The sequence below is a fragment of the Melanotaenia boesemani genome, chromosome 21, assembly GCF_017639745.1.
Source record: "Melanotaenia boesemani isolate fMelBoe1 chromosome 21, fMelBoe1.pri, whole genome shotgun sequence".
Classification (NCBI taxonomy): domain Eukaryota; kingdom Metazoa; phylum Chordata; class Actinopteri; order Atheriniformes; family Melanotaeniidae; genus Melanotaenia; species Melanotaenia boesemani.
Window position 1 is genome coordinate 4,730,533 of NC_055702.1, and position 16,667 is coordinate 4,747,199.

General features: G+C 38.0%; 1 protein-coding gene across 3 annotated transcripts in view; it reads right to left on the reverse strand.

Moving 5' to 3' along the window:
• The window catches only part of LOC121632870 (transmembrane protein 150A-like), a 29,262-nt gene extending 13,986 nt beyond the window's left edge, over positions 1–15,276 (reverse strand). Inside the window, exons 1-5 of one of the 3 annotated variants that reach the window (XM_041974645.1) lie at positions 14,934–15,276; positions 12,125–12,211; positions 7,386–7,433; positions 4,777–4,863; positions 2,450–2,517 (exon numbers count right to left, since the gene is read on the reverse strand). In XM_041974645.1, coding sequence (XP_041830579.1) covers positions 2,450–2,517; positions 4,777–4,863; positions 7,386–7,433; positions 12,125–12,189 — 268 coding nt within the window. In that variant the 5' untranslated portion in view covers positions 12,190–12,211; positions 14,934–15,276. Of the gene's footprint in view, positions 1–2,449; positions 2,518–4,776; positions 4,864–7,385; positions 7,434–12,094; positions 12,212–14,933 lie in introns of those variants that run through there. The other 2 variants (XM_041974647.1, XM_041974646.1) reach the window with 2 other exon arrangements.
• Between the last annotated feature and the right edge of the window lie 1,391 nt (positions 15,277–16,667).

The following is a 16,667-nucleotide window of genomic DNA, read 5'->3' on the forward strand; positions in this document are numbered from 1 at the left end:
ATAAGGTCAACACACAGCAATACTATAAAATAAAATACATCCTGCTGTAACCCTACTGTGCTGTTATTTGATCCAAAATAAAGTGAAATCCTGTCAAATGTATTACACTGGGGATATTATAAAGCTCTAATAATTACTCAGGTTTTATTTGCCAGTATTTACTGTTTATTTGCTGTTAAATTTTGCACAGCTTAGCAAATATGTGTCTATTCCAATGACATACTGCATCAGCAGCACACAGAGACTGGCACCCCACTGAATGATTTTTGCACCATTTCTCCTAAATTTATAAAGACGAGGCTGTAAAATAGGTAACTGACTAAAACGCATAATTTTTCCATAAACATCTACATGTTCATTTTAACCACAGAAATGTGAATATTGGGAAGCTATGTTCAGCTAACAAGCTTCTACCTAGATACCAGCATGGTAGCGTCTGCATTCTAGTAGCCATCTGAGGCATTTTCAGCAGGATGTGAATAGTAGATTCATTTTACACTATTCAGTTACAATCGGCCATTTATAATTTGCCAGATCTATAGCTGGCTTCAGCAAAGATAACTGACATCTGTTGATATATTAAGATTAGAGAGTAACAACACAGTATTTACAGAAAGCCACACATCCCTGAGCAGACTTCAAAGGTGAGAAAAAGCCTCCATTGGTACATTTTGCAAAGTCAACTATTGGTTTTTTACGACCTGTCACATGTGTATTGACAGCAGGTTAATAATTGCCCCCTTTTTGCCCCATTTTTTGGATTTGAACCCCTGCAGCATGTTTGGAGAGGGCAATTCCCAGTTTTAAAAAGCATTTCATAAGTGTGTGAATTTCTAAATCTTTCTACAAATAATGAGTTGCACAAACTGACAGAAACATGTCAAATTTTCCTGATGGTGAAATCTAATTAGTAAAGCTAATGTGTCATGGAGTTTAGAAGAGAGCATAAAGAGGGGCTTTTAATGGGCAGAAAAAGACTGAGAAAAAGCTTCAGGGGAAAAAAAAGAAAAAAATTCAGTCAGGTTAACGGGTTTGCTGTATGTGTCCAATTTCTGTAATTTCTCAGAAAACAACACAAACCAGGTGTTCACTGTGGAGAGGTTACATAACGACTGGGTGTTTGAAGATGGGGAAGTCAGGCTGCTTCAGTCAGATCACTCAGGTCAAGTTTGAGCATCTCATTACAGACATATATCTGATTTTGAAGATGTCTTTAAAATATATTTTAACATTAACCTTTTCTTTCTCCATTATATGATTATTTTCTACGCCAAATTAAATTAATTATAACCAGGACAAAGTCTTACGCAGAGATAATGGGTTGTTTTCCTCACAAGACAGCCAATGACTGGGTCTTCAGTCATTGTACAAAAACTCAAAAGACAAGGAGATTGCTCATTCAACCCATGCATCTAACACTGCTTCTCATGGGATCATCTATGCATTAGTTTAAAAAGGCTAACAACTAGCATCTCTAACCGGGTGACCCACTGGAATAAGTACTCGCTCAGCTAATCATTAGCATGTCTAGGCTATCAGCCGCCATGTCGAGTTTAACCGCTTACTAATATGCCAAAAATAAGATTTGGTTTGTCTTTTTTTCTTTTTAGTGCTAGATAGTGCTGTATGCTACCACCATCTACTGCTACTAAACTGTAAACGATTGCTTCAAGACTTTTATTGCAAAACATGTCTACAAAAAGGATACAACTAATTCCTTTCAGTGTAGTGTATATCATGTCTTTTGTAAAAGGCAAAAGCCAAAAAATGTTTCTTTCTTCCCTTTATTAAAACTGTTGCAACTATCTTCCCCCTCTAACAGAATCCCACTTAAAGCGCACTTTAGAGCGCAACATATGTTATGAATCAAAGATCAGTTTAGATGAATTTTGGCTGCAAAACCTGAGAATCTTTATTTTGCATGCTTCTGAAGCTTTTGAAACTTTTGAAATCACTGCTTTGTTCAGTCTTGTAAGACTCTATTTAAAAATCTAAGCTTACTATGGCAAATTCTTAGAGTGTATGAATGTCCACAAACATTTATAAAACAAACAGAAATATAAAACCAACACGCACCAATACACAATGCATAATGAATCCCAAGAAGACAACCCAAATTAGATGGTGTAAAGCAGTTTTGGTACACAGGAGAATAGAGAAGCTGCCCCTCTGGTTAGAAACTGGATGGTTGTGGGTTATGTTAAAAAAAAAGCACTGTTCATGGCATAGTGTAAATATTTCTCTCAGACTGAGGACTGAAGCAGAACCTGGCAGTGATCCAGAGGAACACAGACTTGGCTGGAGTCACTGCAGCTGGAAAAACAAGCCTATGGTTTTAAATGCAAAGATTGTCCAGTTGGATAGAGTGAACTGGGTTAAGGTCAAACTTACCTCGTTATCTATCATTTTTAAAATTGCGTTTGACTGAAAATCTCATATGAAAACTCACCCATGAAGGATCCAGTGCTGCAAATGAGACTGAAAAAGCAACTTTCAGGTGGCAGAGTTCCACATTTACTACAATAAAAACAGAGAGGAGAGGAACGAGGTTAATATGGGCCAGTCTCTGGGCTCAGTGGGCTGAAGTGCAAGTTAAATCAAGTTCTCACAGAGTTCAAACCATGTTTTTGCTGTCATCCACCCCCTGTTCTGTTTTTACTGGGCAGAACTCTCATAAATAGTCATGAAAAATGCACCCTTATATCAGCTACTCAGCAGTATTAAAACCAAACCAGTATTTTGCCAACTGTTGAGCTTGGAAAAGAGAGACCGATCTTATCAATACCAAAAGCAACATGAGATGCATGAACAAACCACATCTTAACAGCAGTATGTTCCTACATTCAGTACAAGCTGAAGAAGTTGTTTTGCAGGTCTTGAATGTGCAGAATTTCTCATCCATCACTCTGAGTTTCAGCATATGTTTGAGGGAAATGAGTGTTTATAATTTGCAGCAACATTTCAAAGACTCCTGAAGGATCCACTACGAACATTAGCTCTCCTTTCTGTTGAGGTAAGAGGGCCCCGTGAACCTCAATCAGGCATGTCTTAACTTCAATGGTGACACGGTCATTTCCCAAAAGTTGGGAAATTTTAAAAAAATCCAACAAACCCTTTGATCTGTAGTTAGTAAGTTCAAAGAAATTATGTTCAGTGCCTTCACTGACCAACTTTGTTGCGTTTTCAAAATTTAAGCAAATTGAAGTAAGTAACAGTGTTCTGGAGGCTGCTAAAACCAGCAGGTTAACTGTTGCCCGGTGAGGGTGTCAGGATTGGCTATAAAAAGAGCATCCAACAAAGGTGGGGTCTTTTTAAAACAATTATGAAACTCCACCAGAGAGTCATCGGTAAGATCTAGAATTTTTTTCTATATTGCTCTTTCCAATTCATTGTTGCAGGGAAGCTGGAGCCAGTAATTAGCAGGCGAGAAGCAGGGTACACCCGGACAGGTCGCCAGTCCATCGCAGGGCCAACACAGAAAGACAAACAACCACTCACACCCACTCCTAGGGAAAATTTATGAAGACCAATTAATCTAACATGCCTGTTTTTGGATGGTGGGAGGAAGCTGGAGTACCGAGACATAACCCACGCATACACGGGGAGAACATGCAAACTCCACACAGAAAGGCCACTGTTACAACCCCTCCCTGGCCGAGGCTCAAACCAGTGACCTTCTTTCTGTGAAGCACCAGTAAAAACAAAACATCAATGCAAGCTATAAAAAATTTCTCTTTCCTCATCTGTTATCCAATATTTGTACAAAGATCTAGAGAATCTGGGGAAATCTCACTGCATTAAAGGCCAACATCAGAAACCACTGCTGGAAGGTCAGATCTTCAAGCTTTCAGGCCAAATCATATGAGAAAACCATTTTAATCAACATGCTGATACAGATTCTTAGCCATCCAAGTCAAGGTAACAATAAGAGCTTGAATTAAGGCAACTGGACTTCTATTTCTTGGTCCTTAAAGCCATTTTACCTTTCATCTGAAAGGCTTGAGGCAGACCTGAAGAAGCTTCTGCATGCAGCAGGCAGGCTGATGAGTAGCTGAAAGTTAGTCAAAGTTACTGCTGAGTAGCTGAAATATTGAATTCAGCATGAATGGGTGCGGATTCATTTGAAAAAGGCAACAGTTACTATCCTCAGATCCCAAACCATTAAAAAATCTCTTTATAAGGAAGATGATTGAACTCAATGATACACATCCAACCCAAAGATTATGAGTGTCGTATTTTAAATGTTTATCATTTCTGAATACAATGTATTTAAGCCCAGTGAAGACACCAAAAATAATTTAAGTACTTTTGTTTGTTAATTACAAGTTTAAACTAATTAATACCATTAGTTTTATACAAATAATTAAATGTTTCTCACATTTTTTAGACAGATTAAACTGAGAACTAAATAAAACACTGTGCTCATAAATATAGCCCTGCTTTCCTTCCATTTCAATTTGGTATAATCACAATAAGGGGAAATATTTTTCTAGAAGAAACAAAAATAAAGCAAACCATTACTTTAAATAAGGAAAAAAAACAACAACAAAAACTGCAGTGAAGCAAACTTCTCTTTCACGTCATCTGATAGGAGCACATGTGCTTTATTTAATCTAAATGCTTACCCCTGCACTTTTTTTATTCAGAAAGCTGCCACTTTGTGTCCACAATGTGCAGCATTGCAGGAACCACGTGGACCGGGAGTTTCATATGTCAACATAAAGAAAAACATTACTGAACTCATCCTATAACATCTGCACAGGTGACACCTCTGACCTGATGAGTGGTATGTTGTCTAGGGTGCAGCACAGCACAGGTCCTCTCTGTAAAGGAAGCTGCTCCTCACAGGACTCGTTATATAGCCTGCAAACACACACAAACACATGCACACACTTCAGTCTGCAGACACATGGAATTTGCATAAGCTCATTCACTTCAGCTGTTTTGCTGCACTAGTTCAAACACTGATGGATGCAACTGGACAGACTGAAACTTGTTCTGTTAACGTAGATGAGAGTTTAAAAACAATCCTCATTTCATGTCATATTTTTATATAATGAATCACTTGATGCAGGACAACTAAAGCAAACACAGCTGTAGAAACTCTGTTAATGGTTGAGCATCTGCTTTGCACACTTATGTCATCAAGGCTCTTATCTTACGCAAATGACAGTAGAAAATTAACCCAAAATATTTTCAGGTGAGAAGTTTAATTTTCTACAAACAGCCAAGAAAAACTAAAACCTCAGACTGTTTAATTGAGACTCTAGTTAATGTGGAAATGGGTGCTAGGGTTCAGTGATAGCCAGTATCCATTACAGAGCAGATTTTGATATAGTAAAAAATTCCTCAGGACAGAAATACAGGGTGGGACTATAAAAAAAAGGCTACATATTTAATGATTTTCCAATAGGAAATTATATGAGGATATTACTTATTGTTTTTCTTAAACATCTGAGCTCATTTATGCAGAACTCAAGGCTTTGTTCTTGGTCATTTTCTCTTGTTTGAACCTTATCATTTTCTGTTTTTATAGAGATGAGTTTCAGTTATATTTTTGATTTGCCTCCTGTACAAATGGCCAAAATAAATCTAGTCTTAAAGATGTAAAAGCCCTCCTACTTTGGCAGATTTTTTCTCATTGAGGTGCCCCATAACAAAAGCTAATCCAACATCCGTTTTGCATCTCGTTTCTTCTCTGAGCTCTGTCCAGCGTTAAAGTCAGTCCAAGCTCTTCCTTCACTAACAATTTCTTGCGTTCACTGATGAATTAACCTTTGCACATGTTCAAAATGGTCAGTCTGTTGACATCTAGATGCTAGCGTGTGACACAGCGTCATAAAGTAAACTACCGCTGTATGCTGATGCACCAGACAGATAAAAAAAGTGTGTAGTGCAGTTTCTCAGCCTCAGGATGCTGTACAGGGCAAACAGCTGTAAAATATTATGAGACCGTATGTCTCACCTGATGGCTGCTGGGAAAGGATCAAACCCCCCTTGAACTTTTATCTTTCACACAAATGTAGGAGGATCATTTTTTACTTCATATCAGAGTTAACAAGTTCTTCCAATTTCCACTTAGGCCATCTGTTTGCATTCTTTTGCTCCAACTTGAGTTTACAAACTCCCAAAATCCCACTCCCTACATTCCCCCACCAGTTTCTTTTTAAACACTTCCTCTTGTTATCATTTCCCGCCACAGCCCTTCATTCTCTTTATTTCTACATTCCTTTTGCAGTTAGCTCCTCACTATGTGTTTGATTTAAGACTGACCAAGTTTGCCATGAAGCCAGGAGAGAAGTCTTTCTCATGTGTGTGTGGAGAAAGATTAATCTGGCAAAATAGGCCCAAAAAGTAAACTTAATCACTCCAGGTATCATTTTTTTAATTCGGTTAAATTCCATGCTTCACCGAGGGAGAACACATAAATCCACAGTAAGAAACTTGCACTTAAAAACTAATTTTCTTTGTTTTTACACCAAACACTCATGGGTATCAGAAAATACAAGCTTCCTCTATAAGCACAGATGAATGAAAAAAAATTTGGGGGAAAAAATAAGTCTTGAAACTTGATGATAAAGCTGCAGTTTTTCATTAAGTATTAGTGATTTATTTCCACCAAAGGAGTCAAGATTGTTGGCCTGGTTTACACACAGAATTTATCAGTTATCCGTTATCAAGTTTTTAGTGTTTGCTCAGGGGGAAAAAAAAATTGTAAATGAAAATGGAGAGAGATCTTTCTTGTCTTGTCTATTTGATGACACTGATCATTTAAACAGAACAAGGTAACCTTGAAAATAAAGTGGATTTTTTCTGGAAAATATAAGGCTTGTCCCCCTCCCTCTCTGCTGTGCCCTAAACTCTTCATTTAAAGTCCCTTTCTGCAGTGGAGGCCCGTACCCATGGCAACTATAGGAATAGCAGTGTTAGATATTCCTCCAAGTTCTTTTGGTTCTTTTCACTAAGACAAACTGAATTCTCTTAAATCACATTGTAGGCATTAAGTGGATCCTGAAAGCACAAATAAGGGGTACAGCTGGGTGTCATCTGCATAGAAGTGATAAAAAAAAAGTCAAGAGAGTGTATAATCAGACCCAAGAAGGTGGTGTAAATCGCAGAGAGGGTGTCCCAGTACAAAACTTGTGAAACACCAGTTAGGAGATGACTAAGCACAAATAGGAGTCTTTGCTATAACACTTTGAATGAATGCCCAGTCATATCTTATGATTTGATGAAGGGCCATTACACCAGAGCAACAAGCTAAAAGATTAAAAAAAACATTTTGTAGAACTCACGGTAGACATTTGTACAGTTTATCATGCAAATAAGGACAAAATACCTGATTTAAAAATTTACTAAGTTCATGCGCATGTGTGTGTTCTTACCAGTTGTGCACAGGGCAGACGTGCTGGTTATAAAGAGCCATCGCATATCTGTAAAGTTAAAGGTAACAAAAATATTTGGGTTTTAGATAAGAACATTAACGTCAACAAGAAAAAAGTAAGAAGAGATTGTTTCAGTCATAAGACAAACACTGAGGCAGCTTGTCTTCATCACACACGTGCACAGAGCATTTAACTACGACATAAACACACATCCTAGAATCACTTAAACCCTGTTTCCAACAAGAAATTAGATTTAGAATGGGTTGGTTTGGTGCAGTTGGGTTTGGTAAACCGTGATCTTTGTGTAACGTTCCATCCCGTACCAAGCTGTATCCTGTGATGGAAACCGGGCTTTAAAAAATTCACAGAACACATAGAAACACCATGAACCATGTGTTAAGAGTAACCCTGCAGCTCAGGAGTCTGCAACAAGCATCAGACTGAAACATATCACCAATTACAAGATGCAAGAACAGTTTCCCTGGGGCTGGAAATCTATTGATAACCAAACTGCAGATTTGGTGCTTTGGTGAATGACCAGAAACATTCATGCTCTGACCGGTGACCGGGACCAGAGAATGTGACCAGCCTCCCTGGAAAAGTTTACTCCACAGTGTTGGAAAAATCGTTTCAGGACGGATAGTGTGGGTTTCATCCAGGTTGTGAAACAATGGATCAGATCTTTACCCTTGCAGAGTTGTTTAGGTGGCCATGACAATTTGATAAGTCAGTCTTCACGCTTTTTGTAGACTTGGAAAAGGTTTAAGACCACGTCCCTGGGGGGAGGGAAGTCTGTGGGGAGTGATAGATAAATATGGGGTCTTGGAGTCTTCTTGTGGGTTATTAGATCCTTATATGGTAAAAGCAAAAGCTGGGTCCATAATCTCAGCACAATTGAACCTGTTAAGCTCTGCCAAGGCTGCCCCTCTGTCACCAGTTCCTTTGAGGTATTCACGGATAGGATCTCAAGAGGCAGAGATATTTGGATTTGGAGATAATGTGGTTCTGTTTGCTTCCTCAGGCCATCTTCAGCATGCACTGAGGTGGCAGAGTGCAAAGAGGTTGGGATGAAGGTCAGAGCTTCTAAAAGGCCCTTTTGTGCTGCCTTCACGTACGAAAATATGTACGTCTGTTTCAAACATCATTGCCCTCATACTTCCATGCCTCCCTTACATTAACATGGTTGTTATCCAATGTATTTACCAGAGGGTAGGGCTGAGTTCCGAAGTCCGTTTCAGTCAACAGCAAACATGGTAGCAATGGAGGACATCATGAAGATGCACATTCTCAGAAAGAGACATTAAAAAGCGGCAGTGCAGTAGATGGCGGTGGTCTGTGCGGTCATTAACTATTTCTTTATCTTTTCTGTTTCTTTCACAGATAACATGTCAGCTATACTCCTCAACACTTCCCCCGCGGTTTCTGATGTTACTACACTGATGAATCAGGGAATGCATCCACAAGGGCACCAAAAACAGACCAAATTATGTAAATTACGTAAATGACATAAAAGACGGATGAAATGCTCTGTATCCATCTTTGGCATTAAGCATAAATGGCCCTTTATTCATGGGCCATAATTCTCAACCAGAAGAGGGTGAAGTGCGCCCTCTGGATTGGAAACATGTCTCGGTCTCAAGCAGAGGAGTTTAAGTTTCTCAGGATCTTGTTTGCTAGTGATGTCAGGATGAAGCGAGAGATGGTCAGACAGATTGGGGCTCCATCATCAGTAATGAGTAATTATCTGGTCCATTGTGGTGAATAGAGCTGAGTCAAAGGCAAAGCTCTCAATTTATTGGTCTATGTATGTTCCAACCCTCCCCTATGGTCATGAGAGTCAGATAGTGACCTAAAGGGTTTGCAAATACAATCAGCTTAAACGAGCTTCCTTTGGAAGGTAGCTGGGTTCTGCTTGACAGATCAGGTGAAAAGCTCAAGCCCCTCCATATAGAAAGGAAAGCAAATAATTAAGCAAACATTTTTATTAGAGCTTGGGAATGTGTCCAGAAAGTAGTCTGGGATGGTAGTGGTATTTGCTTCTGTCAAAATAGCCAGTAGCATCCACAGATAAGAAGCACATGAATCAGCTAAACATTTGGACTTCTGATAGTAAACTGGACAGTTGGAGGGCCTCAAACAATCACTGATAACTAGAGAATGTGCAGGTTCAGAAGAACTGATTTAGGTGAGCAGAGATCATGCTGATCTTGGTCAGTCGTTGAATAAAGAACTACTGATTCCCAGATTGTAACTGTTGGAGCTTCATTAATACCCACAGGTTCTATGTTTTTATTGTCAAGTATTTCTCAAGACAACCAGCTCTTCCTGGTTTCTCCAGCTTCTGCTCCTTCCTCTGCCCCTGGGCTCAGCACACGACTGCAGATACAAAAGCATGGCGAGATGTTCCACCTGCCACTGCTCCCTGAACTTAAAGTCACATAAATCCCCTTTCCTCCTCTTTCTGATGCTGTTTGAACTTCAAGTCGTCTTCACCATGTCTGACTAAATGCATCAAGTTGCTGCCATGTAAATGGATGATTAAAAAAAATAACAAGTGTACCTAATAAAGTGGCCAGGGAGTGTAGATGTGCAATGTAAGTTAAAAAATTTGAAGTCTTATATCTCTTTCTTGGTTGCCAAAAACAGGCTATGGTCTGACTGTAATGTGAGGGGAAAACTGAACTGTACTTCAGCTTAACATCCCCTCTTCTATCCCATGCTGTGTGTCTCACTAATTTCAATCATCTAAGCTGCTGTTTTTATGTGCTATTGTTATTTAAGGAGCTGCAGATGTGACTGCTGTATGTGGGCAACTGACTGACTAAAGCCAAAAGCAGGAGGGATAGTGGGGGGCAAATGTTAGAAAAGCCAGGACCAGACCCAGCACCAGGAATTTCAAGGATTACTCTTCTCCTACACAGTCGCTGAATAAACAGCCCATCGTTTCTCATGCCTTCCAAAAAAGGACACGCTTTGCATACGTGAACTTTGTACAGGCAGCTGAGGCCGTTGTGATCGTGGCATGGAAAATAGGTAGACTGTAACCACACTTATGAAGGGACATCTGGTCCAGGAAGATCATTGTAAACTCTTCCTAACAGCCACACAGTCATCCTTCTTCAGCCAAAACAAATACATTTGGATAAGGTTTAGGTCCTTGCATGAGCGTGTATAGTATCAACAAGCATTTACTAAAAAAGCATACTATAATACACTTTCCCCAGTCAGGCTCCCCTTCTTCTTGAGTATATTAACCCTTAAAATTCCACTAGATCGCCGGCGTCCCTAAGCACTACTGCAATAATTTCTCAGGAATGGTAGTGTGTACTGTAACTCTATGCAGTAAATAGGTGATATACGGAAGTTTTTCAGACATTTATATCCCGTCAAGGAGGTTTACAATCCAGCCATAAAACGTAGAGTTTATTCAGAGACTATCTGGTAAAACAATGAGTGATTCATGATAACACCATTATTTATCACGTTTTCATCATAAAAAGAGATCACATCACCCCTATGTTGCTAAGAAGCCTCTATCTGACTGTGATGTTATGATGATGTCACTTCTTGTCTAAGTTTCCACCAATCAGAGAGCTTAAATTGACAGTAATGTCCAATCAGGAGCAGTCAAAGATCAATAAACGAGCAGAAAGTTCTATGTGTGTCTGAAAAGAAGAAAAATAATGCTCCTCTATTGGCCAAAAACCAGCTGAGTTAGAGTGGGTTTTGTGGGGATAGTAGGTCAATATTAGCACAAATAGCTGTAAATAAAAGCTAGAATAAAAAGTGTAAATATGAAAATAGTTTTTTTGAGTGTGTTTGTTTCAATGCCAATATTTTCCTCCTTAAAGCCGAGACTTGAGAGAATGATGTGCAGACGTGTGTTATTTCTACAAAGTTCTGTTAGTAATAAATCCTGCTTTCTTGTTCTGGTCGGCCTTTATGCTGCTATATCTATTCATACATTCATTTTACATCATTTTAGCCTCATAATCTGACAGCTGAGGCTGGAAACATCATGTCGGCTGCTGACTGGGATTAAAAGGGTTGAAGTTCTACATAAAAAAAACAGACATTCCAAAAACAGTCATAGATAGATTTGAGTTTTAAGGCCTGGCCAACTTTTAGCCTCCAATTTCACTCTAAAATCTGCATCTTATCAAAGATTATATGAAGATTATAGAAAAAATACTCATCATCCTTTCTCTGTTGTTTTGTTGCAAATGATTCTGTTAGACAAACCCAGAAATCTGGATTACAACTAATTAATTCATGCCAAGATTAAAATAAATAAAAAAATCAATATTATCCATGTTATATGTGTGCTACTACCATGATATGCAAGCTCCTATATTATAAGAGCTTGCCACAGCTTGTTTTCACTTCCTACACATAACTAATGCACGGCCACGAATTCATTGTCTCATTCCCATGCATCAGTAGTCTGTGGCCACAGATTCACATATTGTCTATGTCACCAAACGGACTCCGTAAACACCACATAAAACATTAAAAAGCTTATTTTTTATTCATGAATATTTTTTTTTATTTAAACCCTACCTGCTCAAGTTAGCACATTTTTCAGAAATCTTTTCCAAACTCAAGATATTCATAAACCAGTTTGGTTTACCGGCTCCACGTTGATGAAATCTCTCAGAAACACATTTTAAAACTTTACATCAACAAACAGACAGAAAAGGCTTGTGTACAGTTCGTTTAGAAAAATCTCCGGGACTCACACCACCCATATTCCTGTGATGGTGAAGACGGGCAGGCTGACAGGAAGAATCATCCACAGGGACATGACGACCACCAGCAGATCTTCACTGCAAGAAAACAGACAACAGCTTCTTCACTGAAGGACTCAGAGCTAGCAAAGCAACCATGATGCAGTTTCGGGACTCTTTAAATTACACAAGTTATAATACTGCTGTGTTAAAATGTGAATTTTACATCATTAATGGAAAATAAAACTAACTTCCTCACTCGTGGTTCTTAAAGTTGAAAATAATCAGCTTTTCTTTGCTTTACTTTACATTAAAGAGTTGCTCCAGCAAAACATTACAGACCATTTCCCCATTTTTCTTCACCACTTAATAGATTTAAATAGTTGACTGATTAATAAGATCAGGAATGATACAGAATGTGACAGTTAAACCAGAGCAGATAAGAAGGAACAGTGGGCTGCAACAGTCACCTTTGCACTAATCAGTCATGAGATTCCGGTGTGATGATAATGATCCATGTTGCCTCTGGTTGCAGCACAGATGAGCTCACTCAGGACGTAAACATGCTTTCCCCACAAATACAGATGTTTTTCCACAAACACAAACAGACTGTTGCCCCCCCTCAGGGCCAGATTAACACTAACTACTGTACGCAGATTACGACTTGTTCCTGCACCTTTTCTTCTGCAGTTCACTCATCTGATTCAAACTGGTAAACAATTTCACCTCAAAACAGATTCCTGTCCACTGGACTTTATTTAAGGTCAAATAATCCAGGATTATTTAAAAAGTTTGTAAGATTAGCAAAAAATTGTTCCAGAGGTGAAGAGGTTAACTTCTGGTAACTTTAATCTGGATCCTGGATTGTTTGTGAATTAGCTCTGGATGAGATAAATAGTCTCAAATAACTGACACAGTAAAACTACAGTTAGAAGAGTATCAGCCATTAATGCTTGTTTTCTGCAGGTTTAGGACTCACTAACTGCAATTATTCTTAATAAAAGGAAATTAAGGAAAATTTATTTTCAATAAAATCATCAAGTGTCCAAATATTTAACATTTCTGAAAAAAATTCCACCTCAGACTAAATTAAATATAAGAAAATTAAATATAAAAATGATGATAATGCACTTTTTGCTCATCCATTTTAGATTTCTTTAGTTTTTGTTCTGAAAGGGAGAAAAGTACATTAACTGGAATAAAATGATAAGATATTCTAACTTTATTAAAAAGTTTCCATCGTTGCTGCTTTATAGCTCCACTCTTTGTTTGATTACATTTAACGGTCAGCCTCACTCGTGTCTTTATTTCAACCAAAATTAAATTTCAATTTAAAAAATCCAACATTTAACCAAATGTTCCAAACCTGAAACCAAATTGAAGCTGATTAACCACCTGATGGAATAACATGCTGCTCACGCAATGATTCCTTTCTAATAATATTCTAATACTGGCATATAGACAAAATATACTCATTTACTTTAAATGCATTAAGCTGCAAATACCTACTTTTTCATGCAAAGTAAGTGTTTCTGCATGGCTGTACACTTTTACTTTAGCAAACTAACTTGTTCCACCACTCCTAACATTGCACAGCTAAAACAATAATAGAAATTCTTTGTTTGTGTGTATGCATGTATGTGTGTGCGACTGTGTGTGAAATGAGTGTTTGTTTTTTATTGCTATGTTATCTATTTTGGTGTGTGTGAAGGCTTGTTTTATTTTTATTATGCATGAACTGCTTTTTTATCATGTAAAGCACTTCATGTTGCTTTCAGCATGAAAAGTTCTTTATAAAGTTTGATTTGATGAGGAAAATCTTTTATACTTCTAATGATCGTGAAAGAGAATATTTGGTCTGAGCAGCTTTATTCTGCACTCTGAACCCTTTTAGATGAGCTTTCTGTAATTTCTTTACATTATCTTCAGGAATAGTTCTCCAGACTTCTTGAAGGACTTTCCAAAGCTCTTTTTTGGACGTTTCTGCCTTTTGTTTTATTCTCTGTCCAAATGATCTCACACTGCTTCAGTAGTATCGATGTCTGGGTTCTGGGGAGGAATCGTCCCTCCATCAGACCTGTTGATGCTGAGTTTCAGTCCAGTTCTTGTGTCATGTGATCTCAGTCTTTTCTCCCTCTTTCTCTTCCTTGCCAATGGCTTTTTGACAGCCACCTTTCCAAAACCATTTCTGACGAGGCTTCAGCCAACAGTAGATGGATCGACTGAGCGTCTCTCAGGTCCTGTGTCAGATCTTTGCTGGATCTGATCCTGTTTAATAAGGACATCACTTGCAGATCTTGTTACCAATATTTTTCTTATCTGACACTTCTTTAGTCCAGTTTCTCCAAAAGTTTTAAGGACCACTGGAATCACCTTGCTGGTGCAAAAAAACCCCGTTATTTTCTGTCTGTCCTTTTCTGTTAAAACTTGTTAAGTTGTCTGTTCTTTGTAAACATAACATGGTTCATCCCGTGAGTTAGGAGCATTTTTATGCTTGAATAATTCACAGGTCAGAGCTAAGTACCCCAACAAACACATGCCTTTGAAAATGGTCTGGTGAAAGGACTGGACTGCAAGTGCGAGAAAAGGCAGCAAAAGTCCAAAGAAAACTTTTAAAGACCTTCCGAAAGAACTATTTATTGCTCAATATCTGTTTAAAATATTACAACCAAGGTTGGTTACTTGGAAGCTAAATATAAATTCTTCTTATCTATTATTCAAATTATTTTACTGATTAACAAGTGTTTGTTTGAGCGTAGTAAATTGTATTTTAAGCCCTCCAGGTGTTTTACATCCGCAGCTTCATCACTCAGCCTCGTACCTCTTGTGTTCAGAGAGAAAGCTTCAGTCTCATCTCAGCTCCTCCACGCTGCGGGAAAACGTCGCGGCGACCCGGATCTCCTTGTTCTGAGCCCGTTTCATCCTCCACAGGACCCGTTTATGTCCTCATCGGGATCAGCTGAGAAGGATCTGCTGTGGTCTCATGTCCTCTTTCATCACGGATGTCCTCCGTCCTCATACCAACGTGCTGTGATCCGATCCGGACTCAGCAGCTGGGGGGGCTGAACTTTAACTCCTCCCCCCTCACTGAAGCCTCCTTACTGTATACCCAACTTCACCCATTTCTTTTGGTTTATTTACGGAAATTGGGCGTTTTATCCTCTTTAATCATCTTTTTAGGAGTTAAAAGTGTGTGACTGTGTCAGCTGGACTCCAGGCTGGCTGTCTGGTTTGGAGGTGCTGATGTTAATAATAATGTCCTTTCTGATTCCTGAACACAGATTTCAGTCAGATCATCAGTTTGTGGTGTCTCCTGTGTCTTTTGTTGATTTTCTTTTGTGCGTATCAGTCTTCACCCTTTTGGTTTATCACGTTTATTATGCTGATTTGCATCGTAATACAAAAAAAAAAAAAACATTTTCTCATTCGAGTATGTGAGTGTTGAAGTGTAAAAATAATTATTTACCAGTAAAATTCCTGCACGTGGCTTGTCCAGTGAAACAAAAGAATACAAGTACAGAACAGAGCTCCTTACAGAGTACCAAATACAACATCATGTGTTAGCTTAATAAGGCATCACGGATTCATTTATATACTAATAATATGCAATATATAAATCCTTCCCAAATAAATCCTTCATGATGAACCTAAAAGTAAAAAACTGAAAAGAAAAACAGAGAAATATTAATACCAGAAAACCTCTTTCAAATACAAAAGTAGGCCTATATAGTTACGTTTCATGGAGTTGTCTCCAGATGGACTAAACTCAAAACTGACTTTAAAAAATTAATTAGTGTCTGTTAATGTGTGTTACTACATTTGTTTTGTAGCTGTTTTATTATTATTATTATTATTATTATTATTTTATATTATAGCCTTTTTTAACTTCCTTGTTAGTTTAGCTTTTTCTTGCATTAGATTTTTATGTTTCGTCTGTATTTCACCACAGTGGTTCTAAAGTAACCAAAGTAAAAACATTTTATCAAAAAAAATATTTAATTAAAAATCTGGTATTTTAATAGCGCCTGAAGGCACCGTCACGTGGCACCCCCGCGTGCGGGGCTGTGCTCAGCTGCTGTTCATTATGGTGCTGAAATGGGACAAATGGAGGCAGCAGACGCAGAGAAAACTCGCCACAAGAGGGCGCCAAATACTTAATTGTAGAGAGTTTTATACCTGCTTTTTTCTTTAAAGTGTGCAGTTTGATTGTTCTATATCAACTTAATACTAATTAATAAAAATTACAGAAAGCGATCCTAACATTAAATAAAATTAACCAACTATTTGATCTCAAGTCCTGAAATTAAACAAAAAACACCCTTTTCTCTGTAATAAGTAAAACAAATTGTACAGATACTGAAGTTGGACTAAAATGAGAAAGAGGGGTATATTCAAGTAAAAATGGGGAGAAAATTCTCATTTTTTCTTATGAAATCTTTATTTGACCATTTAATAAACTGTGAAAAAATGTTTTGAAATTTTTTTATTATTATTTTTTTGTATTTTACTGTGAGTTACCATGTGATGCCAAAATTATTGTAGTGTAAAACGATTT